The sequence below is a fragment of the Pteropus medius genome, unplaced genomic scaffold (genome assembly GCF_902729225.1).
Source record: "Pteropus medius unplaced genomic scaffold, Ma_sr-lr_union100, whole genome shotgun sequence".
Taxonomy (NCBI): domain Eukaryota; kingdom Metazoa; phylum Chordata; class Mammalia; order Chiroptera; family Pteropodidae; genus Pteropus; species Pteropus medius.
Genome location: NW_024349800.1, coordinates 38834844 through 38862774, shown reverse-complemented (window position 1 = coordinate 38862774; position 27931 = coordinate 38834844). Strand labels below are relative to the sequence as shown.

General features: G+C 35.6%; 1 protein-coding gene across 6 annotated transcripts in view; it reads left to right on the top strand.

Moving 5' to 3' along the window:
• The window catches only part of MTA3 (metastasis associated 1 family member 3), a 136515-nt gene that overhangs the window by 96908 nt on the left and 11676 nt on the right, over positions 1-27931 (top strand). For 4 of the 6 annotated variants that reach the window (XR_005658265.1, XM_039887292.1, XM_039887294.1 and 1 more), the window contains exons 10-16: positions 7683-7757; positions 9564-9622; positions 14126-14250; positions 16807-16958; positions 17826-18048; positions 25117-25203; positions 27757-27903. Coding sequence is in view for 5 of the 6 variants with exons in the window: in XM_039887292.1 (XP_039743226.1) it covers positions 7683-7757; positions 9564-9622; positions 14126-14250; positions 16807-16958; positions 17826-18048; positions 25117-25203; positions 27757-27903 (868 nt within the window). In the remaining variant the exon portion in view is untranslated. Of the gene's footprint in view, positions 1-7682; positions 7758-9563; positions 9623-14125; positions 14251-16806; positions 16959-17825; positions 18489-25116; positions 25204-27756; positions 27904-27931 lie in introns of those variants that run through there. The other 2 variants (XM_039887293.1, XM_039887296.1) reach the window with 2 other exon arrangements.

Below are 27931 nucleotides of genomic sequence, written 5' to 3'. Positions count from 1 at the left end.
ACAGTGGTTAGACATTTATGTAACTTACAAAGTTATTCCCCCCCGATAAGTCTAGTGCCCCTTGACATCATACATAGTTATTACAATATTATTGACTATATTCCTTATGCTGTACTTCCTAGTGTCTTTTTAAGATTGAAGCTTAGATCATTTATTTGAAACATTACTTGCAATGCAATTATTTATTGGTCATACATGTTAAGCTAATGATTTCAGCTTTGCTTGAAAAACTTTTTAGTGTTTTCTTTAAAAAATTTTTCATTCTTTCTAGAATTCCCCTTTTTTTTTCTTTTTAGAGTATCTTTTAATACTCTAAAGATGCCTGTGTAGTTTCTGATGAGAATTTCCTAGGTATATAAATGTTTCCTTTTCTTTGTGTTCAAGATTTTCTCTTTACTCTGGTTTTTAGCAGTTTAATTACTACATTGTGCCTGGGTGTGTCTTTTCTTCCGATTCTTTTCTGCTGTGTTTAGTATATTGATAAACTTGTTAAAGGAATTTTCAAATATGATAGCATATTTTTTCTAGCATTTATATTTTTTATGCTTTTTATCTCTGTTTAAATTCCCCATTCATGTGTGTTATCCACCTTTTCTTAGATCCTTTAATATTTTTATCAGTTACTTTAAAGTTCCTGTCTGATATTTCCAGTATTTGAGGCTGTATTGGGGTGTGTCTGTTGCTTGATTTATTTCTTAAAAATGGGACAGTTATTTTCATGCTTTTTAAAAAAATGTTATAGTTTTGATTGGATGGGAAACATCTTGTATAAACAGCAACAGAGACTGAGTTCACTAGTATTTATATTCTGAAATGAGCATGCCGCTTCTCTTCTTAGGTCATTGTTGTGGGTGATTGAGTCTGTCTCGTCAGTAATTGGACCAGTTCCCATCAGTGCACCACTGTCTTGGAAGGCCTACAATTTCATGTACTGTCTTGACATTTTTGAACCTCATAGCTTAATTGTAAATTCCCCTGTTCTTGCCAGATATGCCTTCACCCAACAAGAAGGGATCCCCATCTGACTAGTTCCCCTAACACCTTACCCAGTAGTCTGCAACCTAACAGGTTTCACTTCCCGGCCAACCTGAAGGATTATTCAAACAAGCCAATCACATCCTCCCATGGGAACCTTCTTTAGGAACCAGGGCACACTTACCCCTCTTGTTACACAAAGCTTCACTTCCACAAGCCCTTCTGGCTCACTGTTCCCAAGTGCAGCCCCCGTGTGTCCCTACATGGCATCCTCTTCCCCTGGCCTATGAGCACATGTCACTAATAAACTGCTGCTAGTCTCATCTGTCTTGTCTCAGGTGTCGTATGTTGTATGTTTGGCCATCTTGTACTGTTTTGAGGGGCAGATCCCTCACTGAAGTAGTGACTAGGAAGTGTTTTGAACATCCACAGACTTCAGATTCTTACCTGTGCTTAATGTGGGGCATGGAATGCCAAGAGTTTTTTCTGTGTTCCTGCCCCAACCTCAGCAGGCCCTATACTACTCAGCCTCTTTTCATGTTGTTGCCCTTCTCCCAATGGTAGCATGATGTTGCTTGTTACTGCCTACAGGGTTCATGGTGAAGACATAGAGGGTTTCTCAGTTGTCCTGTTTTAGCCCCAGTCTTAGGCAGGTGTTGTGTACATGAGTCTCAGTGACAGAGTCTCCACTGCATTTCTGTTCTTCCTGAAGCTCCCTTGTGGCAGCCAGTCTCTGCCTTGTGTTTGTTGCCTTTTATTGGTAGGGGTTCTTGGATGAGAGCAAACTTCTGCCTCTCTCCAGTGGTAGATAGCTTTTGCTTTGTATGAAAGAAGGATCTGGGAAGCCAGGGGTTTTCTTGCCTGGCCCCCAGTGGCAGCTAGCTGATCACCATTTTGCACACCTACATCACCACCAGTGGGGGTTTTCGTAGATCTCTTGCTTTCTCCCAGTTCTTGCTGCCGAGCACCCGAGAAAGGGGTGTCTGGGTTCCCTGCGAACACTACTTTATTTAGCTTCATCATACTAAATTTGATAAGGTGTTTCCATTTTATTCCTTCAAAGTATTTTTCAATTTCCTTCTTGATTTCTCTTTTAATGTTTGATTGGTTGGTTGACTTTTGATCCATGGATTATTTAGAAGTAAGTTTCACATATTTGGTGGGTTTTTTTTCCCCATAGGTTTTCTGTTACTAAATTCTAATTTAATTCTTTTGTGATCAGAAAACATACTCTATAAAAAAACACAAATTTTGTGTTTTTGAGATTTGATTGATTTAGACCTAATATGTGGTCTATTACAGTGCATGTTCCATGTCCTCTTGGAAAGAACAGAAATTTTTCTGTTGGGTAGAATGTTCTATAAATGCTATTTAGGTCAAGTTTATTGATAGTGTTGTTTAAGTCTTCTGAGGCCTTAATGATTTTCCGTCCACTGTTCTATTATTGAGAGAGCAGTATGAAAAGTCTCTAGCTATAATTGTGGATTTTTCTATTCCTTTCATTTGTAATTAGGTTTTTACTTTATGTTGAAACTCTCTTATTAGATACATATTCATTTAGGATTGTTGTGTTCTTGTGATATGTTGACCCTTTTATCTTTATACCATGCCTGTTTATTAATGCTAATATTTTTTTGGATGAAATTTACTTTATCTCCTATTAATATAATTATTCCAGCTTTATTTTATTGTTTACATGATATATCTTGTTTCCATCCTTTTACTTTTATCTTATATATGTCCAGAGTGGGCTTTTTGTGGACAGAATACAGTTGGATTCTTAAAAATAAGCAGTCTGACAAACTACCTTTCAGTTATGGTGTTGACCACTTCCCTTTAATATAATTATCAGTAATGTAATTATCAGTTTAAATCTATCATCTTCGCATTAATTTTCCATTTGCCCCATTGTTTTTTGTTCTTTCCTCTTTTTTGATTTTTATGATTCCCATTTTATCTACTAGTAGCTTACTAATTAAACTTTTATTTGTTTAGTGGTTTACAGTATGTATCTTTAATGCACCATGGTCTCCCTTAAAATTAAATACCACTTATACAGTATATGATTACTAATTTTTACTTTAGACAATCAATGATCTCTTAAAGAGATTTATTTTTATATAAATGTAAGTAAACATATTTATATAAATTTTTGCTTACTTATCATTATTGTATTTATTTAAAATTTTTTACTATTTCTGCCCCTCTTCATTTCTTTGTGTAGATTCAAATTTTTATCACCACCATTGGGGGCTTTTTCAGGTTTTCTGCTCTGGCCCAGTTCTTTACGATGAGATCTGTGGCAAATGTGTGTGGATTTCTCTTGTGTCTAGAGCCTCCATAGATGTTAACAGTTGTCCCACTTTGACCTTAGTTATTTGGTAAATTTTTAATTTTTTCTTTTTACCTTCATTTTTATTGGTTACCTGTCTCTTTTGTCCTTTGCAAAGTAAAAATAGTTCGTGAGTCCTGTCTCTCCTCAGAGTGACTTTGGAATTCAGTTGATAGTCTCATAACCTTAGCTCTTGGATAGACTCAAGAATTGTTAGGGTTTTATAGATTATCTGATTTTTTTCCTCCTTTTTAGACAGAATGACATTCTCTTGTGGATTTCTACATCTTAAATAGAAGCAGAACCTGAAATACGTAAAGTAACCTGAAAAGTTCAAAGTGCAAAATAGCAAAGCCTTTCTTCTTCATGTAATTTAGTCCATCGCCATAGAAACTCTTTTTAGCAAAGGTTATTTCCTAGAAGTTGTAGCATCATGGTTTCAGTTGCAGATAACAAAATTATAGGAGCTATTTTGAACAGAATGGGATATAATTTTGGAAATTGGGTGATTAAAATCATTGATAGGGTTAGAGAAGTAGGCCCCCAGGCTAGACTTAAGAACAACTCCACAGAAATGGCCCACAAGCGCTCGCCTCATTCCTCTGCCTCTTAGGGAAACGGGGAAGCTTCTGGCCTAACTTCTACTCCAGGATTACACTGCTTTAACCATGATCTTTGGATGAGGACACCTGTAGCCACGCTTTTGACTTTAGAACAATTTTATGTTTCCTTGTTCAGCTGCAGCAGATTGATGCCTTGCGCACCATCCTCTCTTAATCCTGCTTAATTCACTTCTGAATTTAGGTCTTATGTACATATATCTGACTGGAAGAAATAAATCATAAGAGAGTCTTGAAAATATAACGTTTGGATTTCTAGCCTTTGATTATAGGAAAGTGATCTAGAAGGAAGTTGGAAAAGAGACAACAGAATCCCATTTGAGTGAGCTGGTTTAAGGAGAAAGAGGTTTATTACAGGGTGTTAGAAAGCTAACAGAACTTTTGGGAGTTTCCAGGGATCCAAGTTTAGATGCTTCATGGCCAGGACGTGTAAAGCCAAGAGCAATATCTAACCTCACAATGGCAACGTGCTAGCAGAGACCCCATTACAGTGTCTGCTGCCTCTACCACCAGTCTTGCTTGATTTCTGCTTCACCTTAGTCAATAAATGCCACATCTCTAGGGGCTGTTTTTCGAATACTTCACTTCTTAACAATTTTTGTATTAGCTAGAGTGTTTTTGATTATGGGTGAGAGAAACTCAACCTCATCTTGTTTAGAATAAAGAATAAATGTATAGGTTATATTAGAGTTCTTAGTTACTATGTACAGAATTCACTATATCTAATATAAGTAGAAAGGAATATAGGATATTAGTTTCTCATAGAATCTCTAGGAAGACTAGAGAACTAGGTTTGGATGCTACTCGTCCAGTAACAGTGGAAGCAACCATGCCTTCTGCTGCTTAGCATCCATGATGTCAAGCATCGACGGCAGAAAGGTCAACACAGATGGCCCAGAAGAGCATGGTACCTCAGTCATTGTTCTTGCCAAACTATCCAGTCTCCCTGCATGCGGTCTCATCTCTTATTGCTCACTTCCATATCTCAGTGTCATTTTTGTCTGCTTGGCTAGCCTGGCCCATAAGTTTTGCTCAGGTTTGTCTGCTTGGCTAGCCTGGCCCATAAGTCTAAGGTATTTGGAAACAGTTAAGTTGAGAGGTTCAAGGAAGGAAGCTAGAATTGAGTTGGAAATGGATGGATAGTATCTGCCACTACCTACTTCTCTGGCTATTTAACATCTGTCCTTGCTATCTGTACATGCTTCTTTTCTATACATCGACTTTAAACAATAGTAATTATTTCTGAATTAATAGAAACTGTGGTACTATTTCTTCAAATGGGGAGCCCCAAATTTAATATTACAGCATTCTTCTCTGGTTGATGTGTATTCATCCTTTGGTTTTAGCCACAACCTCGTCTTTATAGCTTATAGCTTCTGCATTAAATTATAAAGATAAAACTACCAACAACAGACCTTATATGAATTGAAAGGGAATTGGGGTGCAGAAGGAAAATAATTATACCAAGCAAGGAAGGAAATATGGATGGTTTCCTTAGTCTTCCTATCTCCTTTTCTGAAACTCATCTTGAGGCCTTCGTTGGCATTCAAAATCTAATTCCCCCACAATTCTCTCATTTTAGTACCTTTGATGCCAGAGTTCTTAATCTAGTAGGGTGACCCAAACCTTCTTTCCTGAGGGTTCTGAGCCCTGGGTTAGCAGCAGTGGTCTGTGGGAATAAGTCTTTCATAAGTCTGTGGGTGATATTGCTAGGCAATACACTATAGGCAGAAAAAGCAAGTCATATTTAGAATAGGTGTCTGTTCAGTGAGAAGATAGCTGTTATTCCAAGGATGCTGAAAGTCTTAATGTAACTGACGTGTTACTAGGAACGGTGCCATGTTGGAGGCCCAGTGTACTCTGTTTCTTGCAGATTGGACACCTGGAGTAATCAGATAAGATTTGGTGAGAGGATAGCCATGTAGTGGGACCCATGTGTAACCTCTGTCTCCTGGCCTCTCTGTCCTCTTTGTTTATATATCCTTTGAGCAACAATCATTGGTGTAGTTAGGAAAAGAGGCTGATTGACTGATAGCCATAGAGGCAATAACCTTATTCACCGGATACTAATGAGCATCTTCTCTGCGCAGGGCGCCTGTGAGTAAGAATTGGGCCCATCTTGTTCTCTGTCCCATAAGCCTCTTTTCTAAACCTCATGGTTACCAACCCTCTAAAATGATTCCTTTCAAGTCACTAATCATTGTGACAAGTAAATAACTACTGTCCATGAACGGGTATGGATTTAGTGCTTCTTGTCATCTCTCCTTCACCTCAAAGTAGAAAACCAGATGTTTAATGTTCCACCCTCCAAAAGGATCTCCCTTCTTCACTGTGCTTTAGAGCTGCTCTTGCTCAGGACTGAAATGCTGTAGCAATGTAATTCTGGTTGATGCCAGTATATCACGCACGCCATCTGCTACATTCAGGTTTTTTCCCTCCCAAATTGACCTGTCATAGGGAAGTGAGGGCTGAGGGAGAAATGATACTGCATCAGGAGTAGGCATACTGGGGCATGTTACTTCGGCATTCACGACCTACTCTTCTTTTTGATAAGGATGTGGTGGTGCTGAGCACGCCTGATTAGGACTTTATGGTTTAGATGAAGTATGGATCATGATGATGCTCAGGTTATATGGTCCCTTGGTTTCCTTTTATCAGGCTTCCAGGTAATTGCATGCTAGGGGGTTAGTTCTCAAAAGTATAGTTAGGAGATGAAGAGGTTTTTGCTTGCTTAAAACTATAGGGGACTATGCCAGTGACTGTCCTGTGAGGTCTTGCCGTAAGGTTCTTAAACCATCCCTCGGACCTTTTCAACTCCATTAGCCTGCTTGTTGGATTGGAGAAAACTGTTTGCTTTAGTTGCAGTGCAAATGCCAGTGACGCACTGATCTGGTCCTGTAAGGAGACCACATTTGTAACTGTTGTTGGAGTTGCCACTCAGTTAAGCTTAAAATAAGTTCCCTTCCCTAAACTCTATCTGTTTTTTCTTCATATCATATAGGTGAGTTAAATGTGAAGATGATAAGGGTGGCATAGATGTTTTACACGTATGTCACAAGCTGTAATGTGTGGTCTGGGAAGCATGATTTTAACTCTCTAAACTCGATGGTGCATTAGGATCAGCTAGATGGGAGCCAGAGAGAAAGAGTGCTGAGTCACCTATCTGTAAAATCTGCCACAACAGCTAAAAATCGTAAATGTGATCAGTCATTTTTTTTGAAGGTTTGATCTGCCTCGATTTGCATCTTGAAAACCAGCAGATCTCCCTTTACAGAGGGACATATTGAATATATTCTTTGGTTGTGGGTCTCATGAGTCGGAGCTCATTTGTCCATTTTTGAATAATGGAAAATAGCAAAGGCAAGCTTTCTATTTTTTCTAATAAAAACCACACTCGGCTATGTTCTTTTTCAGAGATTTAGGTTATTTCCAAAACAGAGGAAAAAAAAATAGGTCAAAATAGAACAGTTTTTAAAAGGATGAGAAATATTATGCCAGAGACCAACTGACACCAAGTTGTAGCTGGCATCTGTTTTGGAAGTTAAAGTAACTGGCTAAATCTATTGAAATATCATTTCTAAAAATTGTACTTCAACTGCACCTATAGTCCAAGAACAGCTTTTTTGAGTAAGTCATGAAATAGTATCAGTCATAAGGTTTGTAATTTTTAACAAAATGGGAAATGAGAAATGGAGTGTGTTGTATTAGAGTCTCTGACTGACTTGCTTTCATTATCATGTTAAATATTTTTTCAGCTTCCTTGGAAATCATTGACTAGCATCATTGAATATTATTACATGTGGAAAACTACTGACAGATACGTGCAGCAGGTGATTTTTTATATTTCTACCTATACGATTGCATTAAAGTGAACTTTCTGTTTGTATTTTATTATTTCTTAGCAATATACTTAATTTTAAATGTTTTGTTTGCTTTATCTTTTCTAGACTATTTTAAACTACATGATTTCATATCCTTATGATAATATTTTGAGATTTTAGTCTTAACTTTTTTTGACTTCGGAATTTATTTTAACTATTTTGGAAAGACACCAGGGAAAGATACCACTAGAGAGGCAGTATTTTCCTTACAGGTGCCTGGTGCTTCGTCTTTCTGTGAGTATAGTTGATGGGAAAGACTTAAGATGTGATGTTAACACAAACCTTATAAACAAGTTATTTTTATCAAGTATCAAAAATTTAGACGAATGTCATCAACCATACAATTTGAGATATTTTAAAATATCTTTTGAAATCTCCTTATATGACACTTGTGTGGATATATCCTCTAAATCTTGGAATGTAACTGTAGTAGTCTTAACTGGTTTGATGCTTTGGTACTGTACATAAATTTTTCTCCAAAATTATTTCTAAAAGAAGGGAGTCTCTTTGTTTTTTTTGTTTTGTTTTGTTTTGTTTGATTTCATCCCAAATGTTTCAAAGCAATGTAACTCTCTAAGTTACTTATTTTAAATAATATTACTTTAGAGGAAAGGCACATATTCCTGAAATGACTTCAATTAATACCTCTTTTTGTATCCTTCTAGTCACATGTCAGAACCAGTAGTAAAGAAGGGCAAATATATTTAACACAGACATTATTTTTCCTAAGTCTGTGATTAAACAGTGGCAAGTATTGGGTGCTATAAAAATACATTTTAAAGGATCACTTTAAAAATTACCACAGTAAGTTGAGATCATGAATAGCTTGTTGAAATATTTCTAGTGTCAATGACATATATAATTCAAAAAGTGCTTATTTGAAACAACTTAGGGAGAACTTAGGTAGACTATGTGCTCTGAAAACCCGTGTTATTCAGAGCAAAAAGAGTCCCTAAAGATGGGGTGGACATGATGGCATCAAGGATGGTTGAAAAGTGTTTGGATATAATTATTTTCAGAAATTTCAACTCCGTCCTTAAAAGTTTAAAGTTGTCCCCCTAAATGCTTTTGTTTTCTTCTCATTAGGAAGACGAAAGATTGCCTTATATTTTGCTTTGTCTTCTTTTTGGATAGCTACCATATGTTATTTTCCTTCCCTATGTGCATTCATTATTGTATTGATCAGTCTCAGGATTTGATTACATAATCTTTTTCCCATTCCTTTCCCTGCATTTGGCTCCTAATTGGTTCCTAAAATCTGATGTGAGTTCAGCCAAGCTTTAAAGTTTACTGCATATCTCCCAACATTTGAGGGTAAATTCTTATTTAATTTACTTAGAATAGTTGCTATCTCTTTCTTTTGCATGAACTTTAAAAACTAATCATCTCTGGATATTTTTGTAAAAGCAAAGATTATGTGTGATTTTTTTTTTTCCTCCCAGAAAAGCAAAAAAGAAATAAGGTAGAAAGTAAAAGTGAAAATGGTTACTTACAAGTCCTTTTTATTCACTTACATGGGGAATGGGGTTGTTCATTGCTTTATTTTTTTAAATCTATGTATAATATGTTATCAGTACTTAGAGTTTTATACCTTAGAATCTAGTGAGTTGTCTTAGAAATTTCTGCAGTTTAAAAATATGCACATTTTTAAATGGCAATTTTTGAATTTCGTTTTTAGTGAATTTTTAAAAACAATGAAATGTTAATAATTATTAGGCACTGTATATAAACTATTTTATCTATCTTTTAAATTAGAAACGTCTAAAAGCAGCAGAAGCTGAGAGTAAACTGAAACAAGTGTATATCCCAACTTAGTAAGTAATGGAAATCTTTTAAAATATTCGTCATGGTATTCTTTCAAAACAAAAGATATCATTTTGGTCATTTTCAGCAAAATTTGAATTTCTTTATGTATCTTGTTTTCTTCTACTACAAAGCATGAGACTTGCTTCCCATTATACCTCTACAGTAATATTTTTAGAGAGAAAAATGGCTGGTGGGAGAAACCCCAAGTAGACTAACAAAAGGACTAGAGGAAGAATGCCATGTACTTTACTTCTGTAATAGCTTCAGAGAGAGTGGCAGGAAACTAACCTATGAAACTTACTCAAGGCAGATGTTTCAGAAAGCTAGCAGCTTATGAAATTTCTACGTTATAGAATGGATTGTTTGGATAGTGCGCTTTGCCCTTTTGAGATATGTTGTTTATTTGGTTGATGATTTTACATTGTTTGCTTGAGGGAAGAGTTAGGGAAAGTAATTAGAATCATACTTTGTAAATGTTAAACAATGAATAGGTTTTGCTTGTTTCAGTCTAGCATTCTGTGATTGGTTATCCTTTCGATTTAGAAATCATTGTCACATCAAAACGAATGCCTGTTTCTTTTCATTTGCTGTGTTTTAAAATGAATTCCAATTTTTTTTGAGGTCTTTAGAGTTAGATTGTTCATTTGTTCAGGAAAATTTAGTTTATCGTGCACCATATATCTAGTGCTATCCTATGTTCTTTGGGGATTAAAATGAAATTTATTACAAAGTTATATGTACTCCAAGATTTTTCTCATTCTTTGAACTCAGTATAGTTGTTTTATACTTAGCCTTTGTTTACTGAATTTTAGTATGTTAAGACATTTTTATATATAGGAGCCCTCATAGATAATTAATTACAATATTTCTTATTAATCTTTCATTCTGAGGCAAATAACATGTAATTTACAGGGTCAGTAATTTTTATTTAGAGCTATAAAGCCCTTTCTACAAAGTCGTTTCTAATATTTTTGAAAATTATATATTTATTTGACTAATTTATAAAAGAACATCTCTCCAAAGAAAACACTATTGTGATTCTTGTGTCTCAGATTTTCAAAAGCAAGCATACCAACTTTCTTGTACTTTGCAATACTGTCACATCAAAGGAAAAGTACATTTAAAAAATGTAAAAGCATATTTCACCATATTCATTTATTTATGTGTTGTCTATGTCTGCTATTGTGCTACAATTGCAAAGTTCAGTAGTTGCACCAGAATTATAATATCCACAAAGCTTAAAATATTTATTATGCCAAAAGCCTGATCTAGGTAAATGATTTTTGGAGCTCAAGATGGTTTCTAATCATACTTTTTAAAAAAAAAGTTGTATAAATCATTTACATAAATAGAATATATGAGCTGCATTATTGAGCTGGATGAGAATCTGAGTCCTTTGAAGCATTTCCCAGTTAAATCTGAAATAGAATATTTAAAAACAAATAATAGATTAAGAATTATTTCATAGTGTCATTCTTTTGAGCCTAGCAGTACTGGAAGTAGAAAGGTTAAGAAGACAGGCTACATTCTAAGGTGGAGGAGACAGATGCCAAACAGCATGTTACTCGGTGTGACAAGTATTAAGATGGAGAATAGATTTTATGTGGCTGGTATGGTAGGCAAGGACCAGGAATGTATCTATCTGATGAAGAGTGGAAATGGATTTAAAATAAGGAAGTGTCATGATCAAATTTGTACTTTAAGATCACTGGCTATATTTTGGAGATGTTTTGGGGAAGGAGAGTAAGGGTGGGTGTAAGGAGACCAGTTATGAAGTTGTTGGAGAGGAAAGATGATATTTAGTTGACCTAGAGTTGTGGCCCTGGAAATAGTACACTACTTGGAGGTGATTGATTGACTTGTATGACTTGTATGGAGGAGTGGAGGTCAGATGTCAAAGTTGAGTCCCAGGTTTCTGGCTAGCACAACCAGGTAGATTGCCATGCAATTCACCGAGCTAAGCACCTGTGTCAGTGAACCAGGTTAGGTTATTTTGAGTTTTCGGTCCACAAAGAAGTGTTGAATATACTTTGGATATATTGGTTGTAAACTTAGGGGAAAGTTCTGGGCTAGCTATACAAATCTGAACTTCAACAACATATAATATTGTGTTTGGAGGAGCAGTAAGAAATACGTACCTTGGACCAAGCTTGAGGAAATCCTATATCAGATAGAGTATGATAGCTATAAAAGGAGAGCGAGGTGAGTACATTATCATCAAAGCTAAGAAAGGATGTGTTTCGAGGAGGGAAAGAGATTAAAACAGTGTCAGATGCTGGTGAAAAATAGCCCAGGAATTTAGCAGCGTGGAGGTCATCGTTAGTATAGTGGTAAGGACCGCATATGAGCCAAGGAGCTGCAGAGAGTGAAGATTTGCAGCCTAAAGAAGACTAGCTGGAAAGAGCAGTTGAGAGAGTTCTTGGTTTTGAGGGGTAGGTCGTGATAAGGAAATGGGAGAGTTTTTCAAATAGGAGAAATAATGTTTACATAGTAATGAGGAGGGTCCAGAAAAGAGAATCAAGTGTACGAAGTTCTCAAGAGGGCAGGAGGAGTGGAATCTAGAGCACAAATGAGCAGGGGGGAAAGGTTTTTGGGTGTTAGATAAAAGAAAGGTGTTTCATATAATGTGGGTTTAAAAACTTTTTTATATGTTTGTCTTACAGTAAAAGTTTATTCAGATGGTCACATTGACAGTCATTTTTCCCTTGAGAATTAATTTGTAGGTATTTGGTTTTGCAAAACATTTTAAGTGATTCGCAAGTTTATATTCAGTCTTTGCACACTTGTTTTCATTTTGTAATTATTACAATATTAAGGTCAGTTTATTCAGTCAAACAACATTGTAGATTCACTTGAACAACTGAAGTTGTGTTTACTCTTATTCTTTTTTTCAGGCAGCTCAACTATGTAAATTTGCATTAGCTCTTTTTCAACACATGTATTTAATTCTGGGTTAAATGTCAGAAATTTTCATTTTTGGGGCCATCATTCTGACATTATATCAGTTACTTCACTTCAAAGGCCAGCATTTCTATGTACATGTAGGTTTTTAAAAATCAGAAATATTATTGTGTCTTTTGGAAATCTTAGGCATTCTAAATCACTGCTTTTCATTCTGTACCTTTTAAAATGAAGAGAAATATATTCTGGCTTAAAATGTGTTTTTAAAACCAGTTTGTCTTCAGAATACATTACTGGTACAAGTTAGAAATATAAATAGCTCTGTTTGTAGAATAGGGACCTTGGTGCACTCAGAGGTTAAATGATTTCTTCTGTGGTGGTGGCGAGGTGTCACCTAAGAGTGAGAGTAACAATACCAGAAAGAAATCTTAATTTACTATCAGGCCAAGTTTACATGCTAGGTTTTTGCTGATAAATGGAACTGTAGGAATGAGAAATAGCAAAGAAGAAACTCCTGAGCCCACTCTGTGTTGAAACTCCCATGTCTTGACAGTTGTGACCTCTCATTACTTCAGTAACCATGGGAAGTTAGAGTATCGCCTGTGTTTAGTCATTCAGCATTTATTTCTCACTAATAATTGGCTAATTTATTTTGCTTATTTTCTGTCTAGCAAAGAGACATGGAAGCTCCTTGAGTCAGGCACTTCTGTTTACTAGATACTGAACACATATATATTAAGTGAATTTTTAGATTATTGAGGACATACTATGTGTACCTGTGCAGTATTCTTGGGCATGGCATATAAGCAGGGCAGTTAGCCTCCTCTAGATGGGAAAAGTTAGCCATGTTTGCTACAGTAAGTGTCTTGGTACACTAAGTACGAAGATAATCTGGGCTACATATTTCTGAGGAATTAGGGCCTCCGGGAAATTTACACGTACAGTTCTGATAGATGTCACCTTTTTCTTCCTTCTTAAAATTTTTCTTGAAAACAAAAACTTCAAAATGCATTTATTGGTTTTTCTAATTTCAAATGCTTTGTAATCTTTCTCAAACTTCAAACATGTAACAGACATTATCATGAGCAGTCATAATCTCCTGAAATGCTAAGTTACCTCTAGAGATATGCCCTGTTGACATTCAGTATCTGTGTTGAACATGTGGCTTTTGAACAGTCCCCTTGAGTGCCAACCTGTAGAGTCAGCAAGAACAGGACAGTGGTTTTCTCAGACCACAACACAATGTCTTTAACTTAATTTACTTGATCCAAAAAAGTATTTTATTTTCTCAGGACGATTTGTGATATCTGATAAAACTTAATAACTTGTATCTTTCAAATGCATCAGAGAGTGTCTTAAGGGAATTGTATTTGGGTGGAGAACAGAGATGGCTGTATTTATTTTGTGAGTGTCAGGCATAAGAGATTCGTTTTTACATGTCCTTGTTTTGTAAAGATGAATGGTTTGGGTTCATTTGTGCCAGTTTATTTCTTCACCAGATATTCAGACATTTATTTATGTGTGGTTAAGATAAGTCAGTAATGCAATGTAGAGCCTTTTGCCTTGTTGTACAAGCCATTTTTATACCTCACTTTACATTTCATTGAAAGCAGCAAACCAAATCCTAACCAAATATCCACCAGCAATGGCAAACCTGGTGCTGTGAATGGAGCCGTGGGGACCACATTCCAGCCACAGAATCCCCTCTTAGGGAGAGCCTGCGAAAGCTGCTATGGTAAGTTTTTTCCAACAGGACTCTATTTTCCCTTTTAAGCCCTGTTTTCAGTGAAGTGCAGGTAACTCTGCTGGCACCGTGGCGGGAGGTGCTGAGCTGCTTTCTCAAGGTACATGAGGTCAGTACTTCGCGGAGGGCAGATAATGTAGCCTCTGAATGAGTAGATGCCCATCCTTACCTTGCACCTGCACACTCAATTTGGGTATTGGCTTTCCTTTGATATGCTTTCATGGGGTCCTGTGTCATGGGGTCAGCTAAGCTGCCTTCAGAGTTGTAATAGTAGCTTTGTGCAAACTGTGGTCCCATGAAATATACCAGGTTCCCTTTTGGAGTTTCTCAGTATGCTTTGACAGATTAAAGGCTCCAAATGATTCTTTAGGGAAGACCTGTGTGTGGATAAACTGCTAGTTACAGTCTTCAAAGCAGGTTTCCTCAGAGTACTGGTTTGGGAGATGCTGTTCTGTGGTACTTGGTTTGGGGTTCAGAGTCTCAGTGTATTTAAGCCATGTCAAAAACCAACCAGAGGCTGTCAGTATCATATTATATATATTGGGTTACTGAGATGAACTGTTACATAGTTGATATACTTTTTATGTTTATTTAAAATCTCAAACAATGGTATAATCTTTTAATGGAGTGTTGGTGACATTATCATCTAAGTTTCCTTCAAACCTAAGTGGCCTGGGATAAGAGAGGGAAGAAAACTAATGCTTATTAAAAGTCTATTTGGTGTCCAGTTTTTGTCTCTCAGCAGCTCTTTGGGGGTAGACGGAGCCTGCTGCCCTAAGTACAGAGGAACGAGAGACATTTGTAACTCTGCTCCACACTCCACACTAGGTTTCAGCATTAGAAAAGGCTTTTAAAACCAAGTCATATAATTATGTCTCCTGAAACTAAGGAGGGTGTGAGCCAGACAAATTGCTGACTTCATAGAAGTGGTATATGTCTAACCATTTTCTTCACCATGGGCTCACAAGGGGAAACAGTTTGTGAAAATTAGACTCTTTTAATCAAGATTTTACATAGATTGCATCATAAAATGTTTTTGAACTGGGAATTCTTAGATTTTGTAGTTCATATATACTTAAATGAAAAAAGATCTCGCAGACAAATGATAGTGGCTTAATCGCTCTTATTTTTGATTTACAGACCCCTTTCACCATGATATATTTTCACATATCTCTTTAAATAATTATTCTGCAATTTTTATGTGTATGACAAATAAGCAATTTTAATTTTATAATATTTCTTTTAGACCCATATTTTCAAATAATCGATCATAAAATTTTCTTACTATAATATATATGTAAGACTTATCATTATAGAAAGAAGTTGGTATTTTCCATTTTATCAGCTTTTTAATTGAATGTGAGTTAATTATGTATGGTGAAAGACATTTGTTGACAAATATTAAATTACATTTCATTAAAACGTATATTTAAATATGAGTAAAATTTTATTTTCAGGATCCGAAATAAGTCCATGCCTAATATATAGGATTCTTATAATTTGTGTTTTTAGAAAAACCAACTTATTTTATTATTTGTTTTTAAATTTTAAGAGAGAAGGTTTTTAGGCTGGTACTTGTAAGGAGTTTTCCAAAAATAACACATGATGAGTGCACAGTATTGGTCTCAATAAACTAAAAGGCAATTTGATTATTATGATCACTATATTTTCTTTTTTTGACATTAGTTTGTGAAGTATTAGTTGACACCTTGCTGTGCTGTTTGAACATTTTGATTTGAGGAAGAATATTCCAAGGCAAACTTAGAGTTATAATAATTTTTATGCACCTCATTAACTTAATGTTTTAGTGTCAGTGTTTTCAAACTTCAAAAGGGGGATTCTTTCAATGTTATATGATAGTAATTCAAACTGCAGAACAAAACACAAGTTTGCCATGTTTAGCTACATGATAAATCAATCAAATTACTAGTTCTTAAGCATACTGTGATCTTGGCTACGTATGCTCACTTGAATGTGGACTTGTAGTCTTGAAAGGAATTCTCTTTTTTAAAGGGAGAAATTTAAAATAATTATTTTGTCTATCGATTAAATTAAAGGAATGGAAAAGAGATACCTATTTCAGTCACATTCCTGCCTCTATCATTGGGGCCCCTCTGAGCACCTTAAACTCTGGGTGGTTTGTGAACCATAAGTTTGGAAATCTGGATTTAGACTTTAAACACTAATAATAATAATACCTTTCTGATAACTTATTTCCAGAAATGTACACAAGAGAAAACATTTTTAATTAACAAACAAAAACTTTCTCGGCAGCACAACATGTAATATAGGCTACTTTATTTATCTAATAGCCTCTCTAAATAGGTGCCACATGCAATTCGATATATATAGAAATAAATGTTTTTTAATGAAATTTGAATCTTAAAAAATATGGGTATATTAGACTCATATTTGCTCGTAAGCTGGGGAAGGAAAAATAACATCGTAAACTGAAAGTGGCTTCGGAATATTTTTGAAGTATTTGAATATATGAGTATTAATGTTATAAATTACATAGCATTCTTTGTTTTCTTCCTTCATCTTTAGCTACACAGTCTCATCAGTGGTATTCTTGGGGCCCACCTAATATGCAGTGTAGATTATGTGCAACCTGTTGGCTCTATTGGAAAAAATACGGAGGCCTGAAAATGCCCACCCAGTCAGAAGAAGAGAAGTTATCTCCCAGCCCAGCTGCAGAGGTACCTGAGCAGTAGTCCTTTTAGCGTTGAGAAATGTCATGTTTTTCAATGGCTGGATCGGTCCTTGAAAACAGAAGTACAGTGTTGGATAATTTAAAAGCAAACAAAGCTATTTTTATAGCTAAACAGCACCACAGTATTTAGGGTGGGAGTGAAGAGAGGGGCAGGGACAAATCAAATCTTTTCAGGTATTCAAAATATTTGTCTTGTGAGATTACTGAGACAAAAGAACAATATGTGTGGGAGGCATTAGCATAAGTAGAAAGCTTACAAATTAAATGTTTGTTTTAATTGTTTTTTTTTGAAAACAGTTTGCAGCCTTTAGATACTATTGAAAATGAGTCTTAAATACAAATTGAACGTTTTTTCTACCCCTGGGCTATCATAGGAGGGAGAAGAAGATATGGACTTAATCTTGAGGTGAACAGTAGTTGAAATAGGAATGTGGTAAACATTCTCTTAGATTGTAGATACCGACCACCTAGGCCTGCCAGAGAGAGATTGTTCATTTTGGGTGCTAATAAAATCTCAGGAGTCTTTCAATGCTAATCATCATCATCATCATCATCATCTAATTAACCCCTGGGCGCTATTTTACTATTGTGAATGTGATTCAGAATAGTTAAGGTCAATTTAAACACAAAAGTGTAGGATCACACCCTCTTCTCCCAACTCAGTTTTCTTCTCTACTCCCCACCTTCCCCAAAGTATGCACTTTTAAATTGTCTTCCTTTGGGGTAGGGTATTAAGTTATAGATGCTTTAGTGGAAGATTTTAAACATTGCACTTTTCCTTGAGCATGATACGTCGTACTGCACTTTGACCAGTTTTGTTTCTTCACGTGTTTGTTGGTATCTGATTCTGCAGGACCCCCGTGTTAGAAGCCACATGTCTCGCCAGGCCATGCAGGGGATGCCGGTCCGAAACACTGGGAGCCCAAAGTCTGCAGTGAAGACGCGTCAAGCTTTCTTCCTTCACACTACATATTTCACAAAATTTGCTCGTCAGGTCTGCAAAAATACCCTCCGGCTGCGGCAGGCAGCAAGACGGCCGTTTGTTCCTATTAATTATGCTGCCATTAGGGCAGAATGTAAGATGCTTTTAAATTCTTAACCTTACGTGTTGTGCTTTTGATCATTTTCTCTTTCCCTCTCTCTTTTTTGTTTTGTTTTGGTTTTGTTTGCAATAAACATAAGTTCTTGTGTACAGCCTTTTATTTGGTTTATTTTTTTTAACACTGTTTTTGTCTGCTGCCATTTGTATTATGCTAGCCTGTAAAGAAAACATTGAAGCCTCTGCAGTCTTTATGAGAGAGTAGTGCTCAGCAAAAGATTGGTGGGAGGTGATTCTGTCCAGAGTTTCGTGATGGAATATATGAAGCCCTTATTGAGGCACTTTGACCTGTAAGGGGTGCCACAATAAATCTCCAAGGGTGGGGTTACAGTGGAACTCCATAACTGAGACACACAGTCCAGTCTTAACATGGATTCATTATGTTTGAATAAAATTTGCCAGTTTACACTAATTAAATATTGTCTTTGTAAACCTCTCATTTCCCCTGAACCTTTTCTAATTATCATATGATATTGTGGAAATTCACAGTGCTTCACAACAAATTTTAAATTAATTTTAAAGTCTTGGGTGAATTTTCTGAAAATATACATTTAGCAAGTTCGGACAAGCTAGTGTCCGAACTTGTGTTTCAGCCTTCTTCTTGTTTGTCCAATTTGGTTTCCATTTCATAATTATATTTATATATTACCATATAACATTTACATGACTTTATTACTCTCATTTTCAATGCATTCAGCCTTGCTTGTGTTTCAATTTTTTGTTAGAACAAAGGTCATATGTACCAGTGAATTGTGGATTGTTCTGTTATTACCGTGTACCCCTGAACGTGTTTATAATTTGTGTGTTAGCTCTCATTTTAGTCTTGCTACTTTCAGTCACATTGTTGACTAGCATGTTATAGCTATGCAACTTTTTTCCCCTAAAAGATGAGAAATTTCGCTGTCTGGCTTAACAGATAAGAAATCTTAAAGATATTCAGTCTTTGCTTTTCTTTATCTGTAAGATAAGAAAATTCTTATGATGAGATATTCCATTTTGATTTAAAGAGGGTATTCATAAAAGGAGTACTGGTTCAAAAACATTTCGTTCCTAAAGATAATTTTCAGCAGAACAATCCAAGGCTTTAAAACTTACAGGTAAAAGCTTTATAAGAAGAAGAAAAGTACTTTGTAAAGGGAGTGGAAATTGGTAGTAATCTCTGAGTTCCATGGAGAGAAAATTTAGCTACATTAGACTCATATGTTTGAGAATTTAGGTTTACGTTGAGGTTTTGTACCAGCATTTCTGAGTTCATGGGTTTATGCTATTATCACTTTTTAAATCCATCTTAAAGAATTGGAAATATATTCCTCTAAATAAAACATACTTTTATATATAATTTCTTAAATAAAAAAGAATAATAAAATATTTGAGAAAGAAAATGAATGAAATTCTTCCATTAAAATTGGGATCCAGTATCATCTTTGTTCCTATGAATGGAAAAGCAACCATTACCAACTAAATTGGCTTCTGAGGAAGCTTTTGTTTCTCATGGCTCTTCTATTTTTCAGTGAATTTGCAAATTGTCTTTATTTTTATTATTCTTCAATGAAGTATAATTTTCTGTTTTCTCATATAATTTTTTCCTCTCAACTGAAAGGCCATGCTGCTTAAAAAAAGGGAGGGGGTAAAGATTAAATTACCTGTATTTTATTTCTACAAACATATAGCTAGCTATAGTAATGATATTAACAATAACATATTTTGTATTTAGCTTTATTGGCTGAGTTACATATAGAACTAGATTCTCAGAATAATTAATTTCACCTTGAAATTTAAAATTATAGTTTCAGCAACATCTACTCAGTTATTTTTTTTAGACACCAACTAATGAACGCTTCCTAGCATCTGATTGATTCTTAATGTCATCTTTCTTATATGTACCTTACTACAACCGCTTCAGCAGATCCCGTGATCCTGGCTTGTTATGCAGGAGATTAGGCATTAATAGCCTGGTGTACTTAAGCAACCATGTCTCTGGACCAGTAGGAGTATTTAAGTGTGTTTTATTTTTGTAAGCTTTTCTTGGTTTCTCAAAGGCACTGGTGACCCCACCCTTCACCCAAAAGTCAAGAATCACTGTCATTCAGCATGAATGTACTTTCAGATAAAAGTTTGTAGTTCTAAAGATGTTGATAGATCAAGAGCTCTAATTAACGCATTTTAGAGTAATACATCATAATATTGGGACCTTTCCCTGTGAACTTGAACCTCTTTCTCTTATAAGCACTATAAAAGTTGACCCTCTTCAGTAGCACCATTACAAGCAGTGTCATTCTCAGAGCTTATAGAGTGACATACTGCATAAGAGTGAAGAGGTAGGGAGCTAAGGAGAAAAATTTCTCAGATGCGGGAGAGCATACTCATAACCGAGTTCCTAACTTGAAAGTTAATCCTTGTTTCAGAAGAAATTTATTTTACGGCAGCACTCTGTCCTTTATTTTCATTAAGGAACCAATATTAAGGACGACAGTATAGTAACAAGGAATCTTTGCATATGTGTAAAGAAGTGATAGCATCTAGGAAGGGAAATTGGGAGGCTGGGGGAAAGAGGATTCGGAAGGAGACAATACTGTACATCCTTTTAGACTTTCAATCTTGAACCATGAGAATATATTTTCTATTTTAAGTATTCTAAGCTATAGCCCTCTCTGGTGTAGCCTGTTCCTTGAAATGTACTTCAATAAATCTTAGTTTTTCTAATCTTGAAAATAAATAAAAATTTAAAAATAGTCTAAACACTGGTAGAAGTATGTAGTATGACCAACATGTTTAAAAATGTGTGTGTGTGAAATATATATGAAATGATTTTTTAAAACCAATTTCCCCAAATATCTATTCATTTTAATTAATTTACCTCTATGTGTGAATATGTAAGTCCATGCCAAAATTTACTAACAGTAGAATGCCTGAGTCCATTCTACTACATAGATAGTGCTTATTAAAAATGCATTTGGTAGACCAAAAACCAAACATTGCATAAAGAAAAGTACTGTATCCTCAACAAGATTTGCAGACCGACAGCATGACTATAACACAGCATTAAGTTTCAGACAGCCTGTCTCTTCTTCCCCTTGATACCTATCTCTTAGGTAAAAAAAAGCCTAGGTGTGATAATGGTGTTTTTCCTTTGTTATTGCCATCAGACATTACCTCTGAGTTACCAGATGACTTTGCCAAAGATCTATAAAATCATTCAACACCTGATGAGCACAAAGTTACTATTTAAAATTCAAGATCCTCAAAGACTGAGATAGAAGGAGATGTATTAGCAGTATTCTATAGATGAAGCTAGGTCTTAGAGAAGTGGATCCAAATGATTTATCTGCCACCTTTGTAGCTTGTATTGGTCAGTAAGTGGTTTCTGAGTTGATAACACACCAGACTTGAATGACAGCATCATTCCCCAGTTCAAGAGGTATCCGGAGCCATTGTTTTTCTGTTTGAAGTATCCCAAAGCCGAATATTCGTAAGGAACGTTATATATTTAATGAGTCTAGAGATTTCTCAGCAAAAGTTACTATTAATGATTGTATAAACTTGTGAGGTTTTAAGCTCTAACATTAGGAAAGAACAGTTTGGGTTTTTATTTTGTGAAATTTGATAGTTTAAAAATTTGTTTTTGAGTGGATACTTTAAATTTTTCTAAAGATACAGAAGTGGTTACAAATCTCATTGTCATTCCCATTCCTACCCTCTTCAGAGGTATCCAGACGTATTCTGGATTACTTTTTAAAATTAGGTTAACTTAAATTTTTAGAAATTGTTATTTAAAAGTTAACAAGAAGTTTTAGGTTATTTCCAATTTCCTACTGAAAGTAATGCTGCAACAAATATTCTTATATGGATATCATTTCATACTGATACGTGAAATGCGAATGTACTTTAGAGATTCGTAAAAATAAAAGATCTGGGTCACGGAACATGCATTCTGAATTTTGTTAGTTGCTGCCCAGTCGCCCTCAGAAAACTACAGTTTACACTCCCACCCACAATGTCTAGAAAATGCCTGTTTCTCCCGGATCTTGCCAGCAGTTATCCATCTTTGAAATACTTAACTAGATAACAAGTGACATGTAAGTTATATTAGCTTGCATTTCTCATTTTAAATGAGACAAAAGTCTTTGCATATATTTGAAAACCGTATGTATTTCTTTTTCTGTCAACTGTTTTTGCCCCCAGCCTGTTTTCTATTAGGTAAAAGTCTTGTCAACTTCTGGGAACTTTTTATATTTTAAGGAAGTTAGCTCTTGATCTTAGATATGTGATGCAAATATTTCCTCATTTGTCTTTCACTTTGTTTATTTTTTAAAAAACATAGTTGAATTTATCTTTTTTTTAATGGCACCTGGATTTTATGTCTTGTTTAGAAATGCCTCTACAATTCCTAAAAGAAAATTCTGTAGATGGTTTTATTTTGACAGCAATCTTGAAATCCCATGTGAGATGTTTTTGTGAATTTTAATTCAGTGTTATCTTTTGCAGTTTTTCTATTTCATTTTCTCTCTTAATATTTCCAAAACAGTTTGGAAGAATGACCATGAGTTTCAATAAAAGTAACTTTTCCCAGTTTTACTTCAAGGAGATGTAGATCACCATCTCAGAAGCCAAAGTAATATTAGTGCCTTGTGTTCGGTCAAATAATTTGAGTGAGATGTAGTTGTTCTCCCTCTGGGCAGGTTTCGATTCCTTCTGGGTTCTTGGATATTCCTCGGGTTGCTTTTTTTTTTTATCTGTGTACTTTTAATGCATACTAGTGAATTATCTCTGTTTCAATTGTTAGATGAGCAATTGGGGAGCCAGACTGAGTAATAAGTGTCACCACTGGCCTGGTCTTGAGTGCAGTCCAAGCTTCTTTTTAATCAAGTCAAGTGTGGACCTGATAATCTTATGTTTATGATCATTCCTTCAGGGCAGAATGTATTTTTCCTATTTGTATTCAGTATATATCACTGAATGGCTGCAATGTTTATATTAAACAGAGACTAGATAGTGTTAGCACTTTTTGTCCCAATTTCTTCATAGTTGAGATTGATAATCCTTGCCACTTACTACTTTTTAAAAAATATAATGAAGATTAGTGGAATATGGATCCTTCTAAAGAGCTTTGGTCTCCCACTCAGGTGCTCTGTAAATTGTCACTTGGCACATCACATAATCTAACTAATGAGAAATTAAAAGCAGATTAGTACAGTTTAAAGTGAAATATCTTTGGGTATTGTGTTGGTGACTTTCGATGGATTTGTTTATTCCTGTCAAGGTGATGAATATATGGGAGTCCATCAATTGCAGCACATTGGCAGTTTTTCTTTGGTCTTTATAGACTGGAATAAACAGCAAAGTTAATCTTATTACTAATAACACAGCAATTGCCTCTTCAAAACATTGAGAAAATAAGATGATTCAGTCAAGCTTAATTTTACTAATAGAAAAGAGAAAGTTTTGTCCTCATCCCAAATAGAACTTGAATTTTAGGTGAATTAATAATATTAGGAAGGAATTATTTAGTTTTAACTCACAGTCATTTGACGGGTGTTTGATCTTTGAAGGGTTTGAGCTGCTTTTTAATGTTTCTTTAGATGACTCTTCCAAAATATGCTTATTATGTTTTTACCTGTATCTTCTTTATTACTCAACAATAGGTGAAAATCTTCACAGCTCATTAATTTTTTCCCCTCAAAGGAAACCAGTTGAATAGGAGGAAAAGAAATAAGAGTCATTATAGTTGTCAGTGGTTGCATGATAATTAGCCGATGTTTGGGATACATATTCAGATTCCTATTATTTGAGGATCTTTTCAAGGGCATATGCTTTGTCTTTTTAAATATTTTTTAAAATGCTATTTTCCCACTTTTCTGTTTAATAGTTCTAAGAAAAGGGCTTGGTGAAAGAGGGCTAGAGCTTATGAAACAGTTAATTTTCAATTTTACATTATTTGAGGTTCCAGATCGAATTGTGCGTTTGAACACACTCATAATGCAGAGAATTCCTGTGAATGTCAAAGGAAATTTCCTGTATATATGCCCAAAAATATGGTCTCAGCCTGTGAAAGGACAAATTCTCTAGTAGAATCAGAAAACCTGTAGGACATTTATGTCCAACATTTGAAGGTGGGGAAAAGGCATAAACATACTAGACCCATATCTGCTGAAACTACTCTGTTAAGCTTTATGACAATATCTGCAAATTAAAGGAACTTCGATACACATTTTTTGTCCCTTCAAACTTTTTATAACAACTCTGGTATGAGAGGTGGCCATGTTCCACATCTTTTCTTCTAATGACAGCTAATTGAAATGCAGGGAGTGTGCTTATGCTTTATTTTTCTATGTCTGAAATGTCATGGTAGGCTATCAGGGGTGTGATGTGAACTTTTATGAACTAACATCCCTCTTCACAATATCTTGCCAGTTCTGACTATTGGATGAAATACTCTGCATACAGGTGACCTTTTAAATCTCAGCACCAATGACATCATAGTAAGATATGAAGGATAAAAACCCAGTGATAAAGCCAAATGGCCCATTTTTACCCTTGTGAGGCTCTCATCTAATGGAATTTAGTTTTCCAAGCTAGACAAAGACTTCTCAGTGGAGAACCACTCCATCTAGGTCGGGGATGGCTAAGTGGGTTATCTTTATCAGCTGTCTTTTTTGTCTTCCATGCCAGATTAATCTTACTAATAGAGGATTGAGTCTACTTTGTATTTCATGGAAACTTTTTTACTTTAATGTAGAAAGGCCACGGCTAGGAAGGAAGCATATTTCCATTGCTTTGCAGATGGACACCCACAATATATGTGTGTAAGATGTGTGTTAGCGACGCTCATGGGGTTTTAAAGTGAGTGTTCTCCAGGTAAATTTTTCATTCAGTAATTTGGAACCAGAACTGGAAATGGTTTTCTCAAACCCAAAAGGAAATTATGCAGGGATCTGGTGGGTATTTTGCACTGTTTTCCACTTGTATCTGTTGTTTCTGCGGTGTGTGTAGTATAGGGAGAGAAATTAGCCTCATTGGTTGTCTCCGTGTTTCTTTCTCTCCTCAGATGCAGACAGACATGCCGAACTATCTGGAAGTCCACTGAAAAGCAAAAGCACTAGGAAACCTTTGGCATGCATCATTGGGTATTTAGGTGCGTATTTGCTGATAGAGGACAAACTCAAAGAACAATTTCTGTATCTTATAAATAGTTGGCTATTCTAAATTGACATGCCTCAACTAAATTCAAGCCTTTCAAATAGCTGAGATTGGATACTTTCATATGCATAATCAATTTCTTCTGTTTTAGAAACTTTTACTACCAAAATACAAGACACACCAGTTATGATGTGTTTACTTTTTCCAAAAAAAGTCATTGAATAAAAATGCAATGTATGTTTATGGATATATATACAGATTAAGCAAAAAGAGGAAAATAAGAATCAATAAATTATTAGAGGATGAATGGTCTTAATATTTTGATTTAGATCCTTCCACTATTTCCAACTCTTAGAGGATTGGTTTATTTTTTTTTTTAAAATACAATAAAATTGATTTTTAACCTACCTTTAAAAATATTTAGTTTTGATGTGCCAATTAAGGTTACGTTGAAAGGGGAGCATTTTTATTGCTTTCTGAAAGTTGCCAAATGATGATTCCATTTACATGTTGAAATATCACAGTTAAGGTATAGTATAAACAATTACTAGGCAATAACCTCTTTTCCTTTTTTCTTTTTTTTGCATAGTTTTAAGAGAAATAATTTATAAAATAATGGTTTCTAATATACCTAAAAGCTATAATGGCATGTTTTTGTGCTAATATTCTTACTTTTTTATTTTCTCGGTAAAAATGAAATAGGTACTTAGAATTGCATTGAACTTTATTGCTGTCAGAATTTATAGTTATGAAGTGTTCAAACTTCAGACATCCAATCTTTTAAAAATCAAAGTGTAGCCTTGAGCTTGGTATATTATCTGGACCTCATCAGAGCCTGCTAGGAGTCAGAAGCTCACAGCTGCCTCTTTGATATTATTCTGCCACCTTATTTCTTATTTTATTCTTCAGAGGCTAAAGGATTGCTTTAATAGCCCCTGAAAATATCACATGGTTATCATAGGTATGACCTAGGTCATGGTGGTTAAGTCCTTGAAGTTTGTTGTCTGTCTTCCCTTGCAGGACCTAATCCTAGAAGCCCCTTCTCACCTGTAAGGGAAAGTTTCTGATCATAAAAAAGAGAATATAACATTGCATATTAGCATTTCCACAGGTAATTGTGTATTCCCCTGTGGGGAAATTGTTCTTTGTCCCTAGTCAGATAAGCCAAAGATGAATAAGGTAATGCCAAGACAAATAAGGCCTTGTCCTCAAAAACCTTAGGCTACTGGGGAAGCACACAGGTCAGGACAGCTAAACAGAGGATTGGATCGTATAAAAGAATTACAGGTAATGTGCATTGGGCACTTGGGAGAAGGAGTAGTTATTTCTGATGAGTGTTAGGGCAGCCTAACACTGAAGAAAGTAATATTTGATCTCAGCCTTGAAAGATATGTAGGATTTGAACAGATAGAAAAGAAGTAAAGAATATTTTTCCCCTTATGAGGCCAAGAAATCCAGATAAACAAAGCCTTCAATGAGTCAAGGACCTGAAAATGTCAAGGAATGCAGGTTGGCTGGTCTGATTGGAGCACAGAGTGTAGAGGTTGTAATGAAAAATGAGGTTGGCAGATGGCTAATGCTATGTTAAAAAAAAAAAATCACTTGATCCATTCCTAAATTTTGGCAAGTGTAGGATTTTGACCAGAACAAGATGTAGTAATTCTAATAATCCTAATGGCTCTTCCTAAATTTCAGTAAATGAGGCTGATATGCTGGCCCTCAGCTGATATCCTGGCTTGTGCATAGTTGGCACACTGGGGTTTGAGTGAGCAGGTTTAGCTTTGGAGAAGAGATTGCCCAGTAATAGACTGAGGTCCTTAAATGTAATTCCCGCAGTATTGCAATTTCTGTCCATTGACTCTGTCCAGAAAGTACAAGCAATTCTGGGCTATGCAGCTAACAACAACATACTTCATGCAAACACGCATATGCCACATACACATTATGGTTTTGTGATTTACCCTCAGTTGAAGCTTTTTATCTACTGCCTCTTGACTCTAGTTTTGGTTTGGTGTCAGATTTCATCTACATCGAAATGATCTGGGCCAGGAGTGATCTACTCTGGTCCTATACCCTGGTCGCAGAGCCAGAGGAGGATCCTCTTTTTCAGAAAGCTCTTCCACAGCAGACATGCTGCATGCTAAGTTCTGGTTTGATAGAACACAGAGGCAGTTTTCTCTGAGGCTACCTTTCCAGATAACTTTTGAATTTCGAATACCTTGAAAGTCAGATGCCTTATTTTTACTTAGTAAATCTCGTGTTAAGTGATCTTCTATAGTGTTTTTTTTCTTCTTCTTCTTGTACTCACAACATGAAGCTCAGACCCGCTAGGAGGGAAGAACCAGCTCACTTTTGATAAGTAAAGCAGCCATGGTAACAGCACTTGAAGCTGATTAATTATGCAAGTCCTTGAGAAAACAGGCTGGCTCATAAGGAACTGACTCTCAGCTCATTAAGAAATAAGATGTGTGTCTATTAGCCGGTGAAGTTCATGCAGAGATTTTTAATGCCGTGTTCTGAGCTGAGAAACCTTTTTTCCCCCTGTCAGAGATCCATCCTTCGAAGAAACCTAATGTAATTCGATCTACACCAAGCCTACAAACCCCAACTACCAAGAGGATGCTAACCACCCCGAACCACACATCCCTGAGCATTTTGGGGAAAAGAAACTACAGTCATCACAATGGCCTAGATGGTATGTAAGCCCAGGAATTCCAGGGGCT